At 38.6% G+C, this 16,144-nt stretch overlaps 1 protein-coding gene across 2 annotated transcripts in view; it reads left to right on the forward strand.

The window, feature by feature from the left end:
• Positions 1–16,144, forward strand: part of syne1a (spectrin repeat containing, nuclear envelope 1a) — a 128,531-nt gene that overhangs the window by 34,194 nt on the left and 78,193 nt on the right. For both annotated transcript variants that reach the window (XM_082147623.1, XM_082147624.1), the window contains 23 exons: positions 34–261; positions 364–462; positions 1,371–1,558; positions 1,683–1,806; positions 1,983–2,149; positions 2,934–3,087; positions 3,188–3,813; positions 4,073–4,252; positions 4,672–4,822; positions 4,914–5,078; positions 5,828–6,010; positions 6,106–6,207; positions 6,336–6,539; positions 6,779–6,986; positions 7,888–8,000; positions 8,232–8,437; positions 9,742–9,903; positions 10,020–10,293; positions 10,669–10,841; positions 11,329–11,638; positions 11,743–11,907; positions 13,835–14,194; positions 15,549–15,685. In XM_082147623.1, coding sequence (XP_082003749.1) covers positions 34–261; positions 364–462; positions 1,371–1,558; positions 1,683–1,806; positions 1,983–2,149; positions 2,934–3,087; positions 3,188–3,813; positions 4,073–4,252; positions 4,672–4,822; positions 4,914–5,078; positions 5,828–6,010; positions 6,106–6,207; positions 6,336–6,539; positions 6,779–6,986; positions 7,888–8,000; positions 8,232–8,437; positions 9,742–9,903; positions 10,020–10,293; positions 10,669–10,841; positions 11,329–11,638; positions 11,743–11,907; positions 13,835–14,194; positions 15,549–15,685 — 4,679 coding nt within the window. The remainder of the gene's footprint in view (positions 1–33; positions 262–363; positions 463–1,370; positions 1,559–1,682; positions 1,807–1,982; positions 2,150–2,933; positions 3,088–3,187; positions 3,814–4,072; positions 4,253–4,671; positions 4,823–4,913; positions 5,079–5,827; positions 6,011–6,105; positions 6,208–6,335; positions 6,540–6,778; positions 6,987–7,887; positions 8,001–8,231; positions 8,438–9,741; positions 9,904–10,019; positions 10,294–10,668; positions 10,842–11,328; positions 11,639–11,742; positions 11,908–13,834; positions 14,195–15,548; positions 15,686–16,144) is intronic.

A 16,144-nucleotide genomic window follows, 5' to 3' on the forward strand; every position in this document is an offset into this window, starting at 1 on the left:
TGAATTATGTCTCCTCATTGTTTTCCCTCTTAGATGTTAAAGGACGCCTTAGAGGAGAAGATGGACATCTTCAGCCGATTGGAGACAGAGTTTCAATCTTTAATTCATTTCATTGCACCGAATGAGGCAGGACGAATTAAAGCACGTCTGATGCAGATTGAAAGATACCGGGAAGAGTTTAAGAACAGCGTGGAGCAACGAGAGGCAGACCTTCACTCTAGTTTGAGAAATATGAAACAATTTACTCAAGATCTCAATGAGGTAACACTATATACATGGCTCTCTGTGCTACTCTGGTCTGATATATTATTCAAGTCATGTTGGATGTGTGTGTGTGTTATTCAATGTTTTCATTCATCTTAGGTTGAAGGTTTGCTGAATGGACTACTGGAAAAACTGAACACACCAGTTACTTCCTGTACATCAGTATCAAGAACATATAAAACTCTCCATGAACATATGGTTAGTATTACATGTGTTTGTTTGGAACAGACAACTTAAAGACCTAAATAAATCAATTTCCATACCATACTGTATATATTATCTAGACCAGGGGTGTAAAACAATTGTAATGATTTTTATTTATTTAAATGAAGAACAACTAAAATAAAATAAAATAAAATAAAAATCAGTTCACATGTGCTGTGTGATATTTATAAATATTACATTTTATTTCAAATATTACATTTTCTACATTTTATTTTAAATTAAGTGACTGGATTAGCTGCAGCATTTCTGTTTGTTGCCGTCTCCTAAAATACAGCTTCAATTTTGTTTTTATGTTTTAGGGCTGTTATAATAAGCCCTGTGGAAAAATATATTGACTGCTGTTTAATAATCCTTAAGAGAACTGTGGAGTAACGAAGACCAAACCAAAATGCAGAAAGTAAAAATCAATTTGCAGACCGGATTAAAGGATAAACTGTTCACACCTGAAGGGCTGCATGAAATAATCCACAAAATCAGACAGTGGGCCATTAGTACAAGAGGCCCTGTAGGCTTTATGCCGAACGTCACATGAACAAACAGGAAAACAGGTCTCATTGCATCCGCATCCGCAATGAGAAAAGTGTTAATGTTGGTGTTTTATGCGATTTAAATATCTAGATGTTAGTGAGAAGAGGAAAATAAAAAACTTTTAGACCTCAATTTATGCTCATCTTTGCTCACTCCTTAAATCTTAAATTAAATGGCTCTATATTTATCAAAGCACATACCTTTTGGGACCTGAAGAGCATATAAGCTGTTGCGCATAACCCCTATTAAAGACCATATGCTAAAATTTTCTCTTAACTGTTCACTTTAAAAAATATGATTATATAAAAGGCATTTGAGGCCGCTAGAGTAACATTTATTTCCTTCATTCTCAGGATGTAGTGCAGCGTCTACAGCAGCTCGGGCCCAGGTTAATGTCTCTGAGTCTGGGCTGGAGGAGGCTGTCTGATGGGGGACGGATGGAGAAAGCTGTGGCTGACCTTCAGCAAGCTCACAAATTATATACCCAGCAAGCCACTGAAAAACAATCAAAACTGGAGAACCTGTTGACTCTGTGGCAAAGGCATGTGTTTGCATATTTATGTGTTACATAATGTGTGTTGACTGCAATGAAAGTGATTTTTGTTACTTAAATAAAATAATGTAATATAAAAAAAAAAACTATGTTTTGGCTGTCTGCTTTTTAGATGTGAGAGAGATCTCTCACTTCTGCAGACCTGGTTGAACAGGTGTGAAAATCTATGCAGTTCAGATTCTCCCTACCTGACCACAGACAATGTGAAGCTACAGAGCCAGCTTCAGATGCTGCAGGTGAGTGCGAAGTCTGAAAGGTATTTTGGCTGTTTTCGTTTTCCACATCCATGGTTCTTTATGTTTAATGCTGATTGTTTGAATTAGCAACACTCATTTGAAACTCTCAAAAACAATTCGGGACACTGTGACTTTAATGGCAAGGAACCAATAAAATCTGTTTTATGATGTATCAGGACATGCAGTCAGAAGTTCCTTCTCAGGAGTCTTTGTTGGAAAGTTTGGAGACCCGAGCAGAGTCTCTGTACTCCTCAGCCTCAGAGGAAAGGACTGCAGAGCTTAGAGATCTTCATTGTAGCATGGAAGAGAGGTGGTGTTCTCTCAGTACTAATATACCACTCAGGTAATAATAATTTATATTTTTGTCCTTGTCATCTGTTTCCTTATGTACTCCTAAAATATACACATTTAAAATGTTCTATTTCTCTCCTAGAAAATTTGCTAAAAAATATTAATGACTAATCTTGTACTAAGGGGCATATACAAACTTTAATGCAATCAAAATTAGTCTAGAATTGGAATGCTTCCCATAGCACTTGCCTCTGACTAGCATTAGTAAGTAGTAAATCATGGTTCACTAAAGTATATTATACTCCGGGTAAATGGAATCCTGCGTTATCTTGATTTCATGTTTCACACTGCTCATACTATACCCAGGGTTAACAGGTAATCCTGGGTATTCATAAGCTGTCATCTCACACTGCACATTCCTAAACCCCAGGTTAAAGGCCTTATTTGCATATTTGCTGAGTCAGTCTTACTGACTGGACAAATATATATGTAACTTTTGACACTCTAGCGGTTAATAAATACAAATGCACGCGTCTTGAGGAAGAACATTGAAGCCCAAGCCACTTTTCTCTGTTTATGTAGGCTATATGATGAGTCACACAGGTACTGAGCTACTTTGCAGTAGTTGTCATCCCACTTGATCTAAAATAGTCTGAATATAAACACTTATTATAGCCGTACCATATACCATACCAGATTCAGGATAAGACAAAAACACAGCTTGTAAGATGGATTCATGATGTTCTCGCTCATAAATTTTGTAAATTTTGAACAAAATAAAGTTACAATGTACCTTGATGAGAAGGTGTTGACCTTTAATCTTGTGTTTTTTTCAGGATTCAGGAATTTCAGTCCCATCTTGCTCAGTTGGAGCAGTTCAGTCAGGTCTCGCTTGATCTGACTCAGTGGACTGAGAACTTCCTCAGGCACATTCAAAGCACATGCAAAGTCAGCATCACTGATCTCCAGTCTGCTGAATCCAAAACCAAGGTACAATATGTCATTACATTTTATCATCCAATCATCATTCTTTTAATAATGTCTTAATTAAAAATATATATAATTATCTGGTTTCTCCAATGGTCTAAAGGAGGACAAGACGTCCCTTCAGACACAAGGAACGCTCTTGGAGTCTTTACAGACACATCTAGATTCCCTCAGCCCGTCTATATCCCCAAAAGACCTGCAGCACCTCCAGACCAGGAAGGAGGACTGCCTTCAACACTTTAGTGAAGCACAGAGTTTAGTAGAGCATCGAGATGAAGCACTACTCAAACTAAAAGACTTCTGTAAGACTTATAATAAAACCAGAACCTCTTTACAGACATTCCAGGAAGAGGTTGAAGGAAGAGAGAGCTGGGATGACTCCAAAGTCAGGGACATAAATCAGGAACTGGGGGACCTTGCCAAGGAGTTAGCATCTCTAGAGGTGCATGCCATTAGCCTGGATATCATCCTAAACAAGGCACACTTTCATTTACAAGGGGCAGAGGAGGAAAGAACGTCCTGCAGAGGGCTGGTGGATGATGTTGCGTTGAGCGTGCAGGTGCTTCAGAGGAGCATTGGGACAAAGCAGAGTGAAGCAGAGGCACTAGCGACCATGTGGAGTTCCTTTAGGGGACGGAAGGAGCTGCTACTCGGGAGTCTGGCAAAGCTGGAGGAAAGAGCCAATATACCATGGCCTACAGAGGCCAGCACACAGGCCTTTCAACAGAGGTACAGGCACTTGTGTTTTATTTACCATTACTGTCTTTAGAGGCCTGTCTGATGTGACGTATTATAAATGTTAACACTGTGCTGTGGTTATTTTGGTATGATAGTTGTGTATGTTTTACGTGCCAAAAAAAGGCGGACCTGATATTGAGGTGTTGTTTACTTTGGACTAATGTGTGAGTTTTGTAATTTTACTGTAATGATGGCAAGCCCATATTTTGTGCTATGCTGTTGTTTTAATAATTTCCGATGTGTTTGTCAGGTTGTGGTTGCTGAAGCAGTTGGAAGAAGAGCTACAGGCCCTACAGCACAGTCAGCTGTGGTTGGGAGAAAAAGGAGAACAACTGGCCCACATAGACTCTGAGCTGGCAGGGGAAGTCAAACGGGACGTAGCCGTGGTCCACTCCACCTGGGAGAGGATTAGGGGGATTATTGTGGAGGAGTGAGTATATTGCTACGGTTCCCAAGTCTTAGACTGTACACTTAGTTTTCATTGGAACTTGGTGTGTGTTTGGATAGATGAATGGTTTGTCAAATTGAACTTGATATGGATGACTTATGGGAGGGAGAGGCTGGACTGGGCCAGTGGGTTGATGGATGGATGTTTTGACAGGTTGCGACTGTTGCCATGTTTAAATGCAATTTAAATGTGGTTTATTTTGTGTGCGCTGTTTGATGGATATGTGGGTGAATCTCTAAATAGATTATGCTTTGGATTAAAGAAACCGAAGAAAGGGGAGAGTGTTTTGAGCAATTGCCATGACTGTAGTGTGTGTTTGCATATTTCTATTGATACTATTGATGTCACTCACTTTAAGCCTAAAATCTAAGACTTGGCTGCTCGTGTTTGTCCCCATAAAGCCATGACCTTTGTGCAAACCTGGTGGAGCTCTGTAGGGAATACCAGACCCTGAGAACCAGGATCAGCTCAGTCATAGAGAGAGCTCATGCCATCACTGTGGCCCAGTCGGACCCACATAACCCTGAGGACATCCGTAGAGCTCTGTCACGGGTTAGTGCCTCAGTGTGTGCCACATTTTAAACATCAGATTACATTTATGATAACAAGCACACATGTAATATTGTTATCTCTGTTTGCGCAGCTGGAAGCAGTGAGGCCAGAACTGGCGACCACTAAGGAGGACCTGAATAAGCTCATTTGTTCAGGCAAACGCCTCACCGGTGTGTTAAAGAAGCTTCCAGATGAAAGCATTCAGAGTGAAAATGTCACAACTGAGATGGATGCCATTGTTGATCGTTGGCTGGATGTGAGTGCATTTAATGCTTTTGATTAGATGTCTTAGGCGTCATTTATTTTGCATGTTCGGTTTAGTCCCAAACACTTTATGAAATAAATTGAGCAGGGATTTATCTAACAAGAGGAAGCATCTCCTATTGTAAAGCATGTAAACATGATCATTTGTGAACTGGAATTAATCATTAAGAATGATTGTTCCTACAAATGACGATGTTACAAGGAGAACTGGTTTTATGTCAGAATGTGATATGGAAATGAGTTCAAATCTTTATGTATTTATTTATTTATTGCAACTTTTTGATATTTTTCCTGTGTTGTATTTTCCTTAATTTTTTTTAACAAATACACATGTATAATATTGACCATTTCTTGGTTATCATATAATTATTGTATTTTTGTCTTTTTTTATTTATGATTTATTCATAATTGTTATGACTCATTCAGGGTGGGAAAAGACAAAAGAAACAATTCAAATAAAAGGAGGTATTGATAAAAACCAACAAAAAAAACAAATAAATAAAGCACTGAAATGAACAAGCATAGATAAACAAAGTAGTATGTGAACTAAGTAAAAACAAAATTCTGTACATACATCGTCAGGATGGTGATATAGAAGTATGAGATGCAGTCATTACACCGTCAGAATAAGGGATGCGTCTGCTCTTTCAACTGTGGTCTTCTTATTATTCACACCATATTATGCACACCATATTATGCTTTGTCCCAATGCACTTATGGCCAGTGTTCATTATTGTGCAGATCTCTGAGAGTATGGATGCAGACATCAGTCGGTACACTCGCTCTCTTGAGCTGTGGAATGGCATTAATAAAATGGCCAATGACATAGAGTGTTGGAGTGCTGTCTCTGTCTGTGAGCTCAGTGAGGGAGCTGCCAGTCTCCTCTCCACTCATGACATGGAGGAGCGCCTCTCTGAGTTCAAGGTGAGATCCGTTTAGCCGAGCCAAATCTAACCTTATAAAGGAAACATGATAATTTACCAAAATATGTAATTCCCTTCATTTCTTTGTTTGTACAGCTGGAGTTGGACAATAAAGAGGACGAACTGAAGACCTTGCAAGAGAAGATGACAGAGCTACAGGAACTGATGAAAACCCAGCACACACACACTGAACTTCAGGTAATCATCAGCAGTAGCTGTGACATTTGTTGTGATAAGTGATGTTACGTCAAATATGTAAAGAGAATAAAAACATACCGCTAGTCACGGTGACTGGTAAATCTAGAATTTGTTTTTGGCCTTTTGAGGTGATGGCTGCAGATCTGAGAAAGCAGATTTCCCATGCTTCAGAGGTGTACGAACAGACGAGAGGCATGTATAAAGACTTCAACTCCCAGAGGCAGCAGCTTCAAGATCTAATTTCCCAGATTTCAGAGCAGCTGAAGACCTCTGAGGACTCACTATCAGAGTTTTCAACATCCTCTGACCCAGAGAATTTTGTTAAAATCAAGGTTAGTGAATTGACTGAATATGACTTAAATATAGCGGTAGGATTCTGCAAAGTAGGCTAAATAAGAATAAATGTAGTCTAATCATGTGCAATCTGGTACACAATCCACAAGCCAAATACTGTGATGAAAATTTGGATGGAAATGTATCCAACCAAGTTCATTTCATATGGGGGTCTTTATTACCATTTAACATTCAATTAAAAACTAAATACCCTGTATATTCCACCCTGTTCGTTTAGGAGGTTGAGAAGTCACAGAGACAGTTGGAGGTGAGTTTGGACGTTGCAAGTGAGTCTCTCAGGGCACTGTGTAGAGCGTACCCAACTCAGCACCTGACCCTGTTGGGTGATGCTGTCTCCAACCTGGTCAAGAGGAATGAGGAAGTGACACAACGCCGCAGCCAGATCCTAGGGTCACTTCAGGATGCTTTACTGCAGCGCTTCAATGGTGAGTGAATTTAAATTAATTAATTAATACAAAAATATATACTGTCTTTCAAAAGTTTGAGTTCAGTGAGATTTTTTTATATATATTTTTGAAAGAAGTATCTTATGCTCACCAAGGCTGCGTCTATTTGATCAAAAGCACAGTAAAACTGTAATAAAAAATAACTGTATATTTATTTATATATAACATTTATATGTTATAAAATGCAATTTATTCCTGTGATGTGAAAGCTGAATTTTCGCATCATTACTCCAGTCTTCAGTGTCACATGATCCTTCAGAAATCATTCTAATATGCGAATTATTATATTATATAATATTTATTTATTATTATAAATGTTGAAACCAGTTGCGGTGCTTAGTATTTTTGTGAAATTCAGGTTTCGTTAATGAATAGAAAATTCAAAAGAACAGCATTTAATTGAAATTGAATTGAATTGAATTTTTTTGAACAATATAAAAGTAACTTTAATGTGTCCTTGCTGAATAAAAGTATTCATTTCTTTCTTTAAAAAAAACAAAACATTTATTGACCCCTAACTTTTGAACAGAAGTGTAGGTGTCAGTTATGAGCAAAACTAATACTATAGATGGAATATTAAAGCCACTTACCATTCAAGTGGCTCATGAATAGTTGGTAATAGATATTTTATTTATTTATGTTTGAAATGATTCTGCACGGCACTCCCTAAAAGCGTGACTGCCACACACCTGTGCCTCAGATGCTACCTCTCCCACTGACATTATGACAGATCCCGGTGGAATTGGTTGAGGCTGGTTACTAAGACAACAGAGAGCTGTTCCATACACTCCTACACGGTCCATCTGGCCGCATGCAGCAACAGCTCACGTACATTTCTTCTTATGGACTGTCATTCTCTCTCTGTCTTTCCTTCTACTAGAGAAAGCACATGCTTTTCACTGTTGGCTCTCTGAGTTGAGGGCTGGAATTGAGGACTGCTTTGAGCAAACAGGAGATGCCGTCACTATTTCATCCAAGCAACAAAAACTCAAGGTAGCGTCATGCATCAAATGACTCAGCCATGTAATGAAACATTGCACCAGAGCAAAGCAATAAGGCTCCTACTAATCAGTAGTAAAACAATAAAGAAGCATTTCAGACCTCAATCTAATAGGGGATTATTCTTGATTTGAAATTTGGGTTTAAGAGCCATTTAACATTATTAATAACAGTGGCTCATTGTGTCCCTCGTGTAATACGATTCATTTATCCCCTCATTATTAGACTGCAGTAGAGGAAGTCATGGATGGTGAGGAGCGCTTGGCCCAGGTTTGTGAGGATGGAGAGAGACTCCTGTTGCATCTCACTAAAGGTGGGACTGGGGGCATACAGGAGCAACTGGACTCTTGTCAGTATGCTTTGGATGCATTTGTTATGGAGTGCAGACAGCGCATGCGGTCCCTGGAAGAAAGTGCCGCCCTATTAAACGGGTAAGTAGTGCTTTCAAGTCTACCATCTAAGCTCAGGCACTAACAAAATTTTATTCATAACTTGATCATTTACAAAATGGCAAGACAATGGAAAAAAACAGACTGTCCAACAGGATGGAGCCTTAGAGGATGGACAAAAAAGGTGCGGTCACATGTACTGTTACTCATCGAAATTTCAATGGGAATTGTCACGATGAAGTATTTCCGGTTTCCCTGTGTGAATTGTGTTGAGTTCAAGTTTGGTGAACTTTAATACACACATTTGCATTTGTCAATAGCAAGCCTCTTCTTTCGACAATGACCTCTGTGTGGGCGGAGATTTGTAAATTGGCAACAATGCAGAACTGATGAAGATCCACATTACATATCCAGTTTTGTATAACGCTACTTCAATATTATCCAATTATGATCGGAAAGCAGTTATTTAGGACTGGTTTGTTTGCTAGCTGAAAGAATAGTTTATTTTATCATCATTATTCCTGTATCATTATTGTATTGTCACATCCAATCCCACTTACCGGTACTTTCATCTGCGAAATTTCACAAAGAAATGGTAAATGGGGAAAAAAGAAACACCTGCAATATTTATTAATAAATAACCAATCAGTTGTTCATTTTAGGAGTGTGTACCACCTGTGCAAATGGTAAGAAATTGTAACACCTGCTCAAATCAGACTAGTGAAATAATTATAAATTCCCCCATGTTCACTTAATTATGATATTGTGTTGAGAACTAACAAATATGATTTCCATCTTTTAAATCTTTTTTAGATCAATGGTTCTTAACCTTTTTGACTCCAAGATCCCCCTTTGTCCAAGACGATATTCAATCGTATTCTATCTAAGTTGAAATGTACCTCTGGTACTTCTGTTGTAATGAACTCAATAACATGATGTCAGTTTAATGTTGTACATCTTTATGTTTAGTGTGCTTTTAAATTAAGATTATGTTAGTATATAACTCAATTTAAATAATTTTAAAACTTATTGGAAGTTTGGTTGAGAATTCCCTGTTTAAAAATGATTGTATTAGGCAATATACTGTATTAAGACATACAATGGGAACATGAAAATATACTGCATAGTAAGAATGATCCTTTAACATAAAATCAACAGGATGTTTACAATTTACAATTTTGTGTTTCCTCTATCACAGTACCGTAGCTTACAATGTAGTATTTTATTGTAGAATTGTTATAGTAAGACAATGACCTATTTAACCATCAATGTACTGTACTGTGAATGGAAATTCAATCCAGTGTGTCAGATTTTAGGGTAAATTTTGTGCATTTGATCTGATTAAGGTTTGAAACGCATTTGGTGGAGCTGAGCGACTGGCTGCGACATCTGGAGGTGAGACTGAAGACAGATGTTCCTCTGTGGGGTGAGAGTCAGTCTGCAGCCCCCGACTGCTCAGAAGAGCTGAGAAGAGTGGAGGAAATCCACAGAGAGCTGCTGATGAGGAGGTACATATGGACAGTCTGTCTCTGTGTTTATGAGGTACCATGTGTAACAGCATGTGAGAATGTTCACAATGTAAGTCATGATGAAATGTAAGCTAGCTGTATGTTTTCTGTCACAGGGCATCTCTTGAACGTCTGTGTCAGTCCTCTCTCACTATAACAGAGAGAGGATCTAGATCAGGGAGAAGTGTGGCCGCAGAGTTGCTCTCAAACCACGAGGCTTTGCTTCAAGGGGCCAGAAGTCGACTCCGCAGACTACAGGAGTACCAGGCGTTCGAGGAGGCGCTGATAGCAGTGGAAATCTGGCTGAAGGATGTCGAGGGAAAGTTGGAGAAACTAGAGAACACGGAGGGGAGTAAAAAGGAGGTGGAAGATAAACTTGAGCAAGCACAGGTACATGTTGAAAAATCATAGAGAACAACAATCTGCACATTTCGTGCTTTAGAAAAGTGATCTTTGAAGAAGAGACAAACAGAGATTCATGTGCTCTTTTTTTCATACAAAATATAATTAGTATTTTATTATCTAATTATTTATTATTTAATAATTTATTATAATTTTGTATTTTATTGTTATGTATTGTAAAATTACAAACTGTATTTTCTGCCACTCGTAATCCTCTTTTTTTGGTGGCTATTTTCACCCTCTCATCTATTTAACTTTCTACTGACATTTCCCTAATACTGTTTAGGGGGAAATAATATTTTTAGAATGGCTATTCTGTATCTGTGCAGTAGCTGGAACTTGTGTGTGTTTCCTCTTATCCAGGATATCCTGCTTATGAAGGGAGAGGGCGAGGTAAAGCTCAACATGGCAGCTGGGAAAGCAGAGCTGGTCATCAAGAGCAGTGGAGAAGTGGAACAAAGAGTTATTTGCTCTAAGCATCAGGAAGCTGAGGACGCATGGGCGGCACTGCTCTTGAGAGCCATGAGCTGCCACAGGTGACCTGGCAATGAAAGCTTAACTTATAAATGACTATCATTGCAGAAATTTAGGTCAATTAATAGTTGGCTTTGAATAAAAATTAACTACGACAATGGACACATCAATAGGAATATAATTACCGGGACCATTAAAGTATTTTGGGTCAAGAGAGATAAGAGTGGGAGCATAGTGGTTTGTTTTTTAATTGGCAAGTGTGCTTGACTGCAGGTGGTAGCCTCATGGGCTTTTATTCAATTAAACTCATCATCACTATGGCAACCAAGTTATTATCCAGCTATTATCTATCTATCTATCTGTCTGTCTATATACTCACCTACTCTATACTGTGTATATCTGTCTATATACTCATCTGCTCTATATCTCTTAGTTTATATACTCATCTGCTCTATATCTATCTGTCTATATACTCATCTGCTGTATACAAAAAAGTAAAATAAAAAAATCGAAATTATATCTGCCTCTTATCTGTGCTTTGTGTTTTAGCCGATTAGAGTGGACCGTTAATCAGTGGGATTTGTTTGTGGAGTCTCGTGCACAGCTGCAGAGGTGGCTGGAGGGAGTAGGGCTGGAGGTTAAGGGTCCTCTTGAGCCCCAGCTTGGACTCAGGGAGAAACGAAAGCAATTGGAGAGACTGCGCTTGCTGTCATCAGATGTGGAGGACCACCAGGGAGCTCTGTGCTATCTGGAGGAGAGTGCGACCGAACTTTACAAACGCACTGGTGACCCCGTCTTTGAGGAGGAAGAAATGGTTCTCCTTAGGGCACATTTTGAGGATGTCAAAGCTGCAGCAGAGGTGAAGTATTGTCAGTGTCCAGTCTAGTGGATAGTTGTAGTGTAATAGTGAACGAGAGTGTTCATATTAAAATTTAAATGCTATTTATATTTTATCTTATTTAGGAGAGAGTCAGACTGTCAGAGGACGTTGTAATCGAGCATAAGAAGTACATGGAAACAATCAGGGAGCTCACCGATTGGCTAATGGTGGTAGGGGAGGAACTTCAGCAATGCTCTGACCCATCTGGTGACTCTTACACCTTAAGTCGGAAGTTGACTGAAGTCCGGGTAAGAAAATAAAGATATTGCCTTACTCAAGAAATACTAAATTAGTGAGACTTTTTTTTAACCTTTATCTTTAAAACAGAAAAATGTAGTATAGCATATGATACTACAGAACATGTCATTTTTTTCAATATTATTTCGTGTCAATTGCTCATTTTCAATTACAGTATGTCCTCATCTGTCTAAAATAAGCATGCAATTTAAATATATTTTATTCAGTTTCATAATTCATTAAAGCTTTTACCCATTAATTAGATGTACCATTTCCTGTAATCAAGCTTGTTTTCTCTCTAAGGATTTCTTGACAGCCTCTGTGGAAAATGATAGAGAGAACCTGCATTTTTTTTTTTCTCATTTACAAATATCATCTTTCATTGTAAATGGTGTGAAATGAAAAGAACAAATATCCTTTCTTTAAAGCAGATGAGATGGTGTGAGATTGCACGTCAAATTGAGACACTGATTATATGAATGCATAATTGCATTTCATCTGCACATATGATTATGAAAAGTGTGGGTGTATAAATAGATAAGTATTTTTATTAACCCCATGAGGGAAATTATACTGCAACACCTGCCAGTCAACATAGCGTGGCACAGAATACAACAGTAGTATACACGTACACAATTTACAATTTCAATTTAAATCAATATTTCAATTTAATTTGAATTGAAATCAGTTAGCAAAAACTTTTATCTAAAATGACTTTCAGATGAGGGGGAATACAACAACAAAAAGTAAAACATTTATGTGAGTGGGGGAAGAGAAGCTTTCTTTCCAAGGTCAGTGTTTCTGGACTACATGCTCTCACAGGACTACAAATCAATGGATGCAGGTGCTTAGATTTGACTATTTTTATGGATCTGCAATATTTCTGTGCTGATTAGCTCATTATCCCGTCTGCTTATCTCCATAACACTTTGTCTGTGTGTTTGATGAGAAAGAAAATCTTCATAACATGGGGTTTGTGTTTGATGAGAAAGAAAATGAGAGAAAAGTACCAGAGGCACTGAGAGAGCAATAAGAGGCGTTAAGAAAGGGGGAGAATGGGCGAAAATTGGTGGGAAATTTCTATGCTGTTTGCACATCTCTCCCTGGATAATCAATTCCAGTCGGAGAGAATGAGTGAGTGGTAGATGGGATAAAGGATAATAAGACTACACAGCAGCACTTTAAATAAATTATATTCAAATAAATTCTTCCATCCATTTACCTTTGAAGCTGTAGTTTATTTATCAGGGATCATACCTTTTTTAATCGCATTAAAATCTGTTCACTGAACATAATAGTTTTTTTTAGAACAAGCATAACTTTGCATGAAAAGCTCTTATATATACCTGAAATAAATATATCTTAACTTTCCAGGTTTTTTTTATTAATCTATTAAAATATTTTTGTGTGATTGATAACTAAAATAGATTTTCTAATGAATGAATAAATTATTATATGATACTTTATTCTTTATATTTTTTAATGACTTGCTTAATTAATATTACACTTTTCTTTTTTTTTTTTTTTGCAATTTTCTCTGCACTATTTTCTTTTTTTTTTCTTTTTTTTTTTTCATTTTATTTAACATTTAGGTTTATTTATTAATAATACTTTATTAATAAAACATTTAATTGCACAATTACAATTTATTTTACATTAGATAATTGTCATTGTGGAATGAATGAATGAATTTCTAATTGCATGTAGGAAAATTAAAAGTGGATATGTATGAAAATTATGATAATTTATATTGATGAAAAAGGAGGCGCGAGGAACTGATCCGATGTGAGTTTTTTTCAGTCAGTCAGTTTCACCGTCGTGAGAATCACAAGCGGCGGCAGTACTTGGATAACAAGCAGCCACTGATGCCGCAGTTTCCGTAGCAACTTTACCCTCCCTCTCTCCTTCTCACTCTCTCTCTCTCCCTCCCTCCTTCAGGAGCTGCTGGAGCGCGGCGCGTGCGAGGGGCGCGAGCGGCTGCGGCGCGTGCGGCTGAGCGCGGAGAGAGCCGGAAGGCACACAGCGGCGGCTGGCTGCGAGCTGATGGATGGAGAGGTGGCGGCACTGGCTCGAGCGCTGCACCAGTGGGAGGGAGCTTCGCTACGAGCTCGCGACGCTCTCGAGACGGCCGTAGCCGCGGCGACAGGGGCCGAGCAGGAGCAGACACGGCTGACAGTGCAGTTGGAGGAAGAAATGGAGAAGCTGGAGGGCCAGCTGAAGGAGTGGAGCGAAGGACTGAACAGCGCCGAGCGGAGGAATAGCGGAGCTGCGGCGGTGGATGGATGGACGGTCGCCAAGGTAGGCTAATTGAGTAGAGGTGAGAGATGAAGAGGGAAGGGGGAGTGTATAAGGTAAATGCTACTTAATTACAGTGTACATGTAAGCTCTCACACAGACACGTACTGTTTGGAAAGTCAACACAGTTTGGTGAAGAATTTTATCGTTCTTAAAGCAACAAACTCATTTACAAGGTTAAATCCAGAAATGATATGTATGTAGTCTAGAGCAGGGGTTTATAATCTTTTAGACCCGGATATGATTATCCTTGTGTTAGGGACCCCCCTCCTAAAATTTAAAAGGCATATATATAGTTTATTGTATTTTATTCAATTTATTATAGTAAATTACTGTTAGATGTATTATTTATTTATTTTATTTATTTACCCATTTATTGGTTTGATTAAAAATACTTATTATACTTCTATATTCCTTTGTACATTTTTACCCTGTTTTTCTCTAAACTTTTCCATGACCCCCTGCGGACCCTCCTGTTGTAGAGCATCTTTCTTTTTCCTTCCCTTTCTTGTTTGCCTTGCTTTCTCTCTGTCTGGCTCTTTCTCATAAACAGTGAGGCGTAATATGTTTTCCTGCTGCTGAGGTTGTTTATACTTTCATCTACCGCTTGCTGCTCAGATAATTGAAAAAGGATTGCAGATTTTCCCTCCTTTATTTCTTCCTTTTTTCCTCAAGTCCCTCAATATTTCCTTCTTTCTATTTTACTTTCTCTCATCTGGTGTTTCCGGTGTCCAGACTTGTTTGTGTTACACGCTCGTTTGCACGGCTCCAGCTCCTCAACATCTGACAGCTGACTCCCACCGGGAGTGGGAGAGGGAGAGGGAGAGAGGAGAGGAGGCGGGGAGAATGTGAAAGGGAGGGAAAGAGAAAGAGTGGGAAAGCAAACGAGAGAACATGTCAAAGGCGGGGAGGAGTGAACGAGAGCCGCCGAAGAGTGTGAAAGAGAGGGAGAACCACGGCCTGTGAAGTGGAAGACAGGGAGGAGTGAGAGAAGGAAGAGGAGGAGAGAGATTACAGGAGGAAGTGTTCTATAGGGGGAAGTCAGGGAAGCATTTCCCTCTTGTTTTTAAAGAGAGGGTCAGGGGGAGGGTGGAAGCACTGAGAAAGAGGCACCACTTCGGCTCTGTACAATCTCAGGCATGTTCGGAGAAGTGGGAAGGCTTCCTGGACTCGCTGAAGAACAGAAATGCTTTTGTAAGAAGTCTTGTGTTGGAGTTGAATAGAGCTGTGTTAATGCTCAAATGTGTGTGCGCGCAACTGTGCATGAAGAAGCATCAAGCCGATAAATGAGATTTAGGTGTCAAGGGTGGCCTGTGCATTGACACTCACCCCTGCTGTGTGTGTGTGTGTCCATCAGGGTGTTCTGGAGGGGCTTCAGACAGCTGAAGTTATGGAGGAGAAGCTGAAGGCGCAGCTCAATGAGCTGTGTGGGTTTTCCAGTGATCTGGGTCCGCAGACTGACAGAGTCAGTGCTCTCATCAAGCTACACAACAGGTGAGTGCTGTAGCACACATGCATGAGGTTAAATGGTCACCGCCTGGTTTTGTTTAGCAGTCCATTCCCTAAAAGTTTGTTTAGCCGTTGTAGACAAGTAGAAGGTGGATGTTTCTTACAGAGCTTCCCGTAAATATATGTAAGAAAATTATATTATAAATATTATAATTATATTATAGAGTAATGTATACATAATATAATAATTTTTTACAAATTAATAAAGTATAACTATTTATTTGTTTGTTTGTTTATATTTCATTATGGTTTAATATTTATTTCATTTAATAATTTATTAAAAAAAGTGTAATAAAAAGTGTTATAAATGAGTACATCGATTAATAAATAGAATAAATTAATACAAAAAATAAAACAATTCAGCTCTAAATTTTGTAAACTTTCATCTAATGCTTTTATTTATTTATTGACCTTAAAGATTTTGAACGTTGTAAAAACGGTGTG

This window comes from Leuciscus leuciscus (assembly GCF_965113295.1).
Source record: "Leuciscus leuciscus genome assembly, chromosome: 19".
NCBI lineage: Eukaryota > Metazoa > Chordata > Actinopteri > Cypriniformes > Leuciscidae > Leuciscus > Leuciscus leuciscus.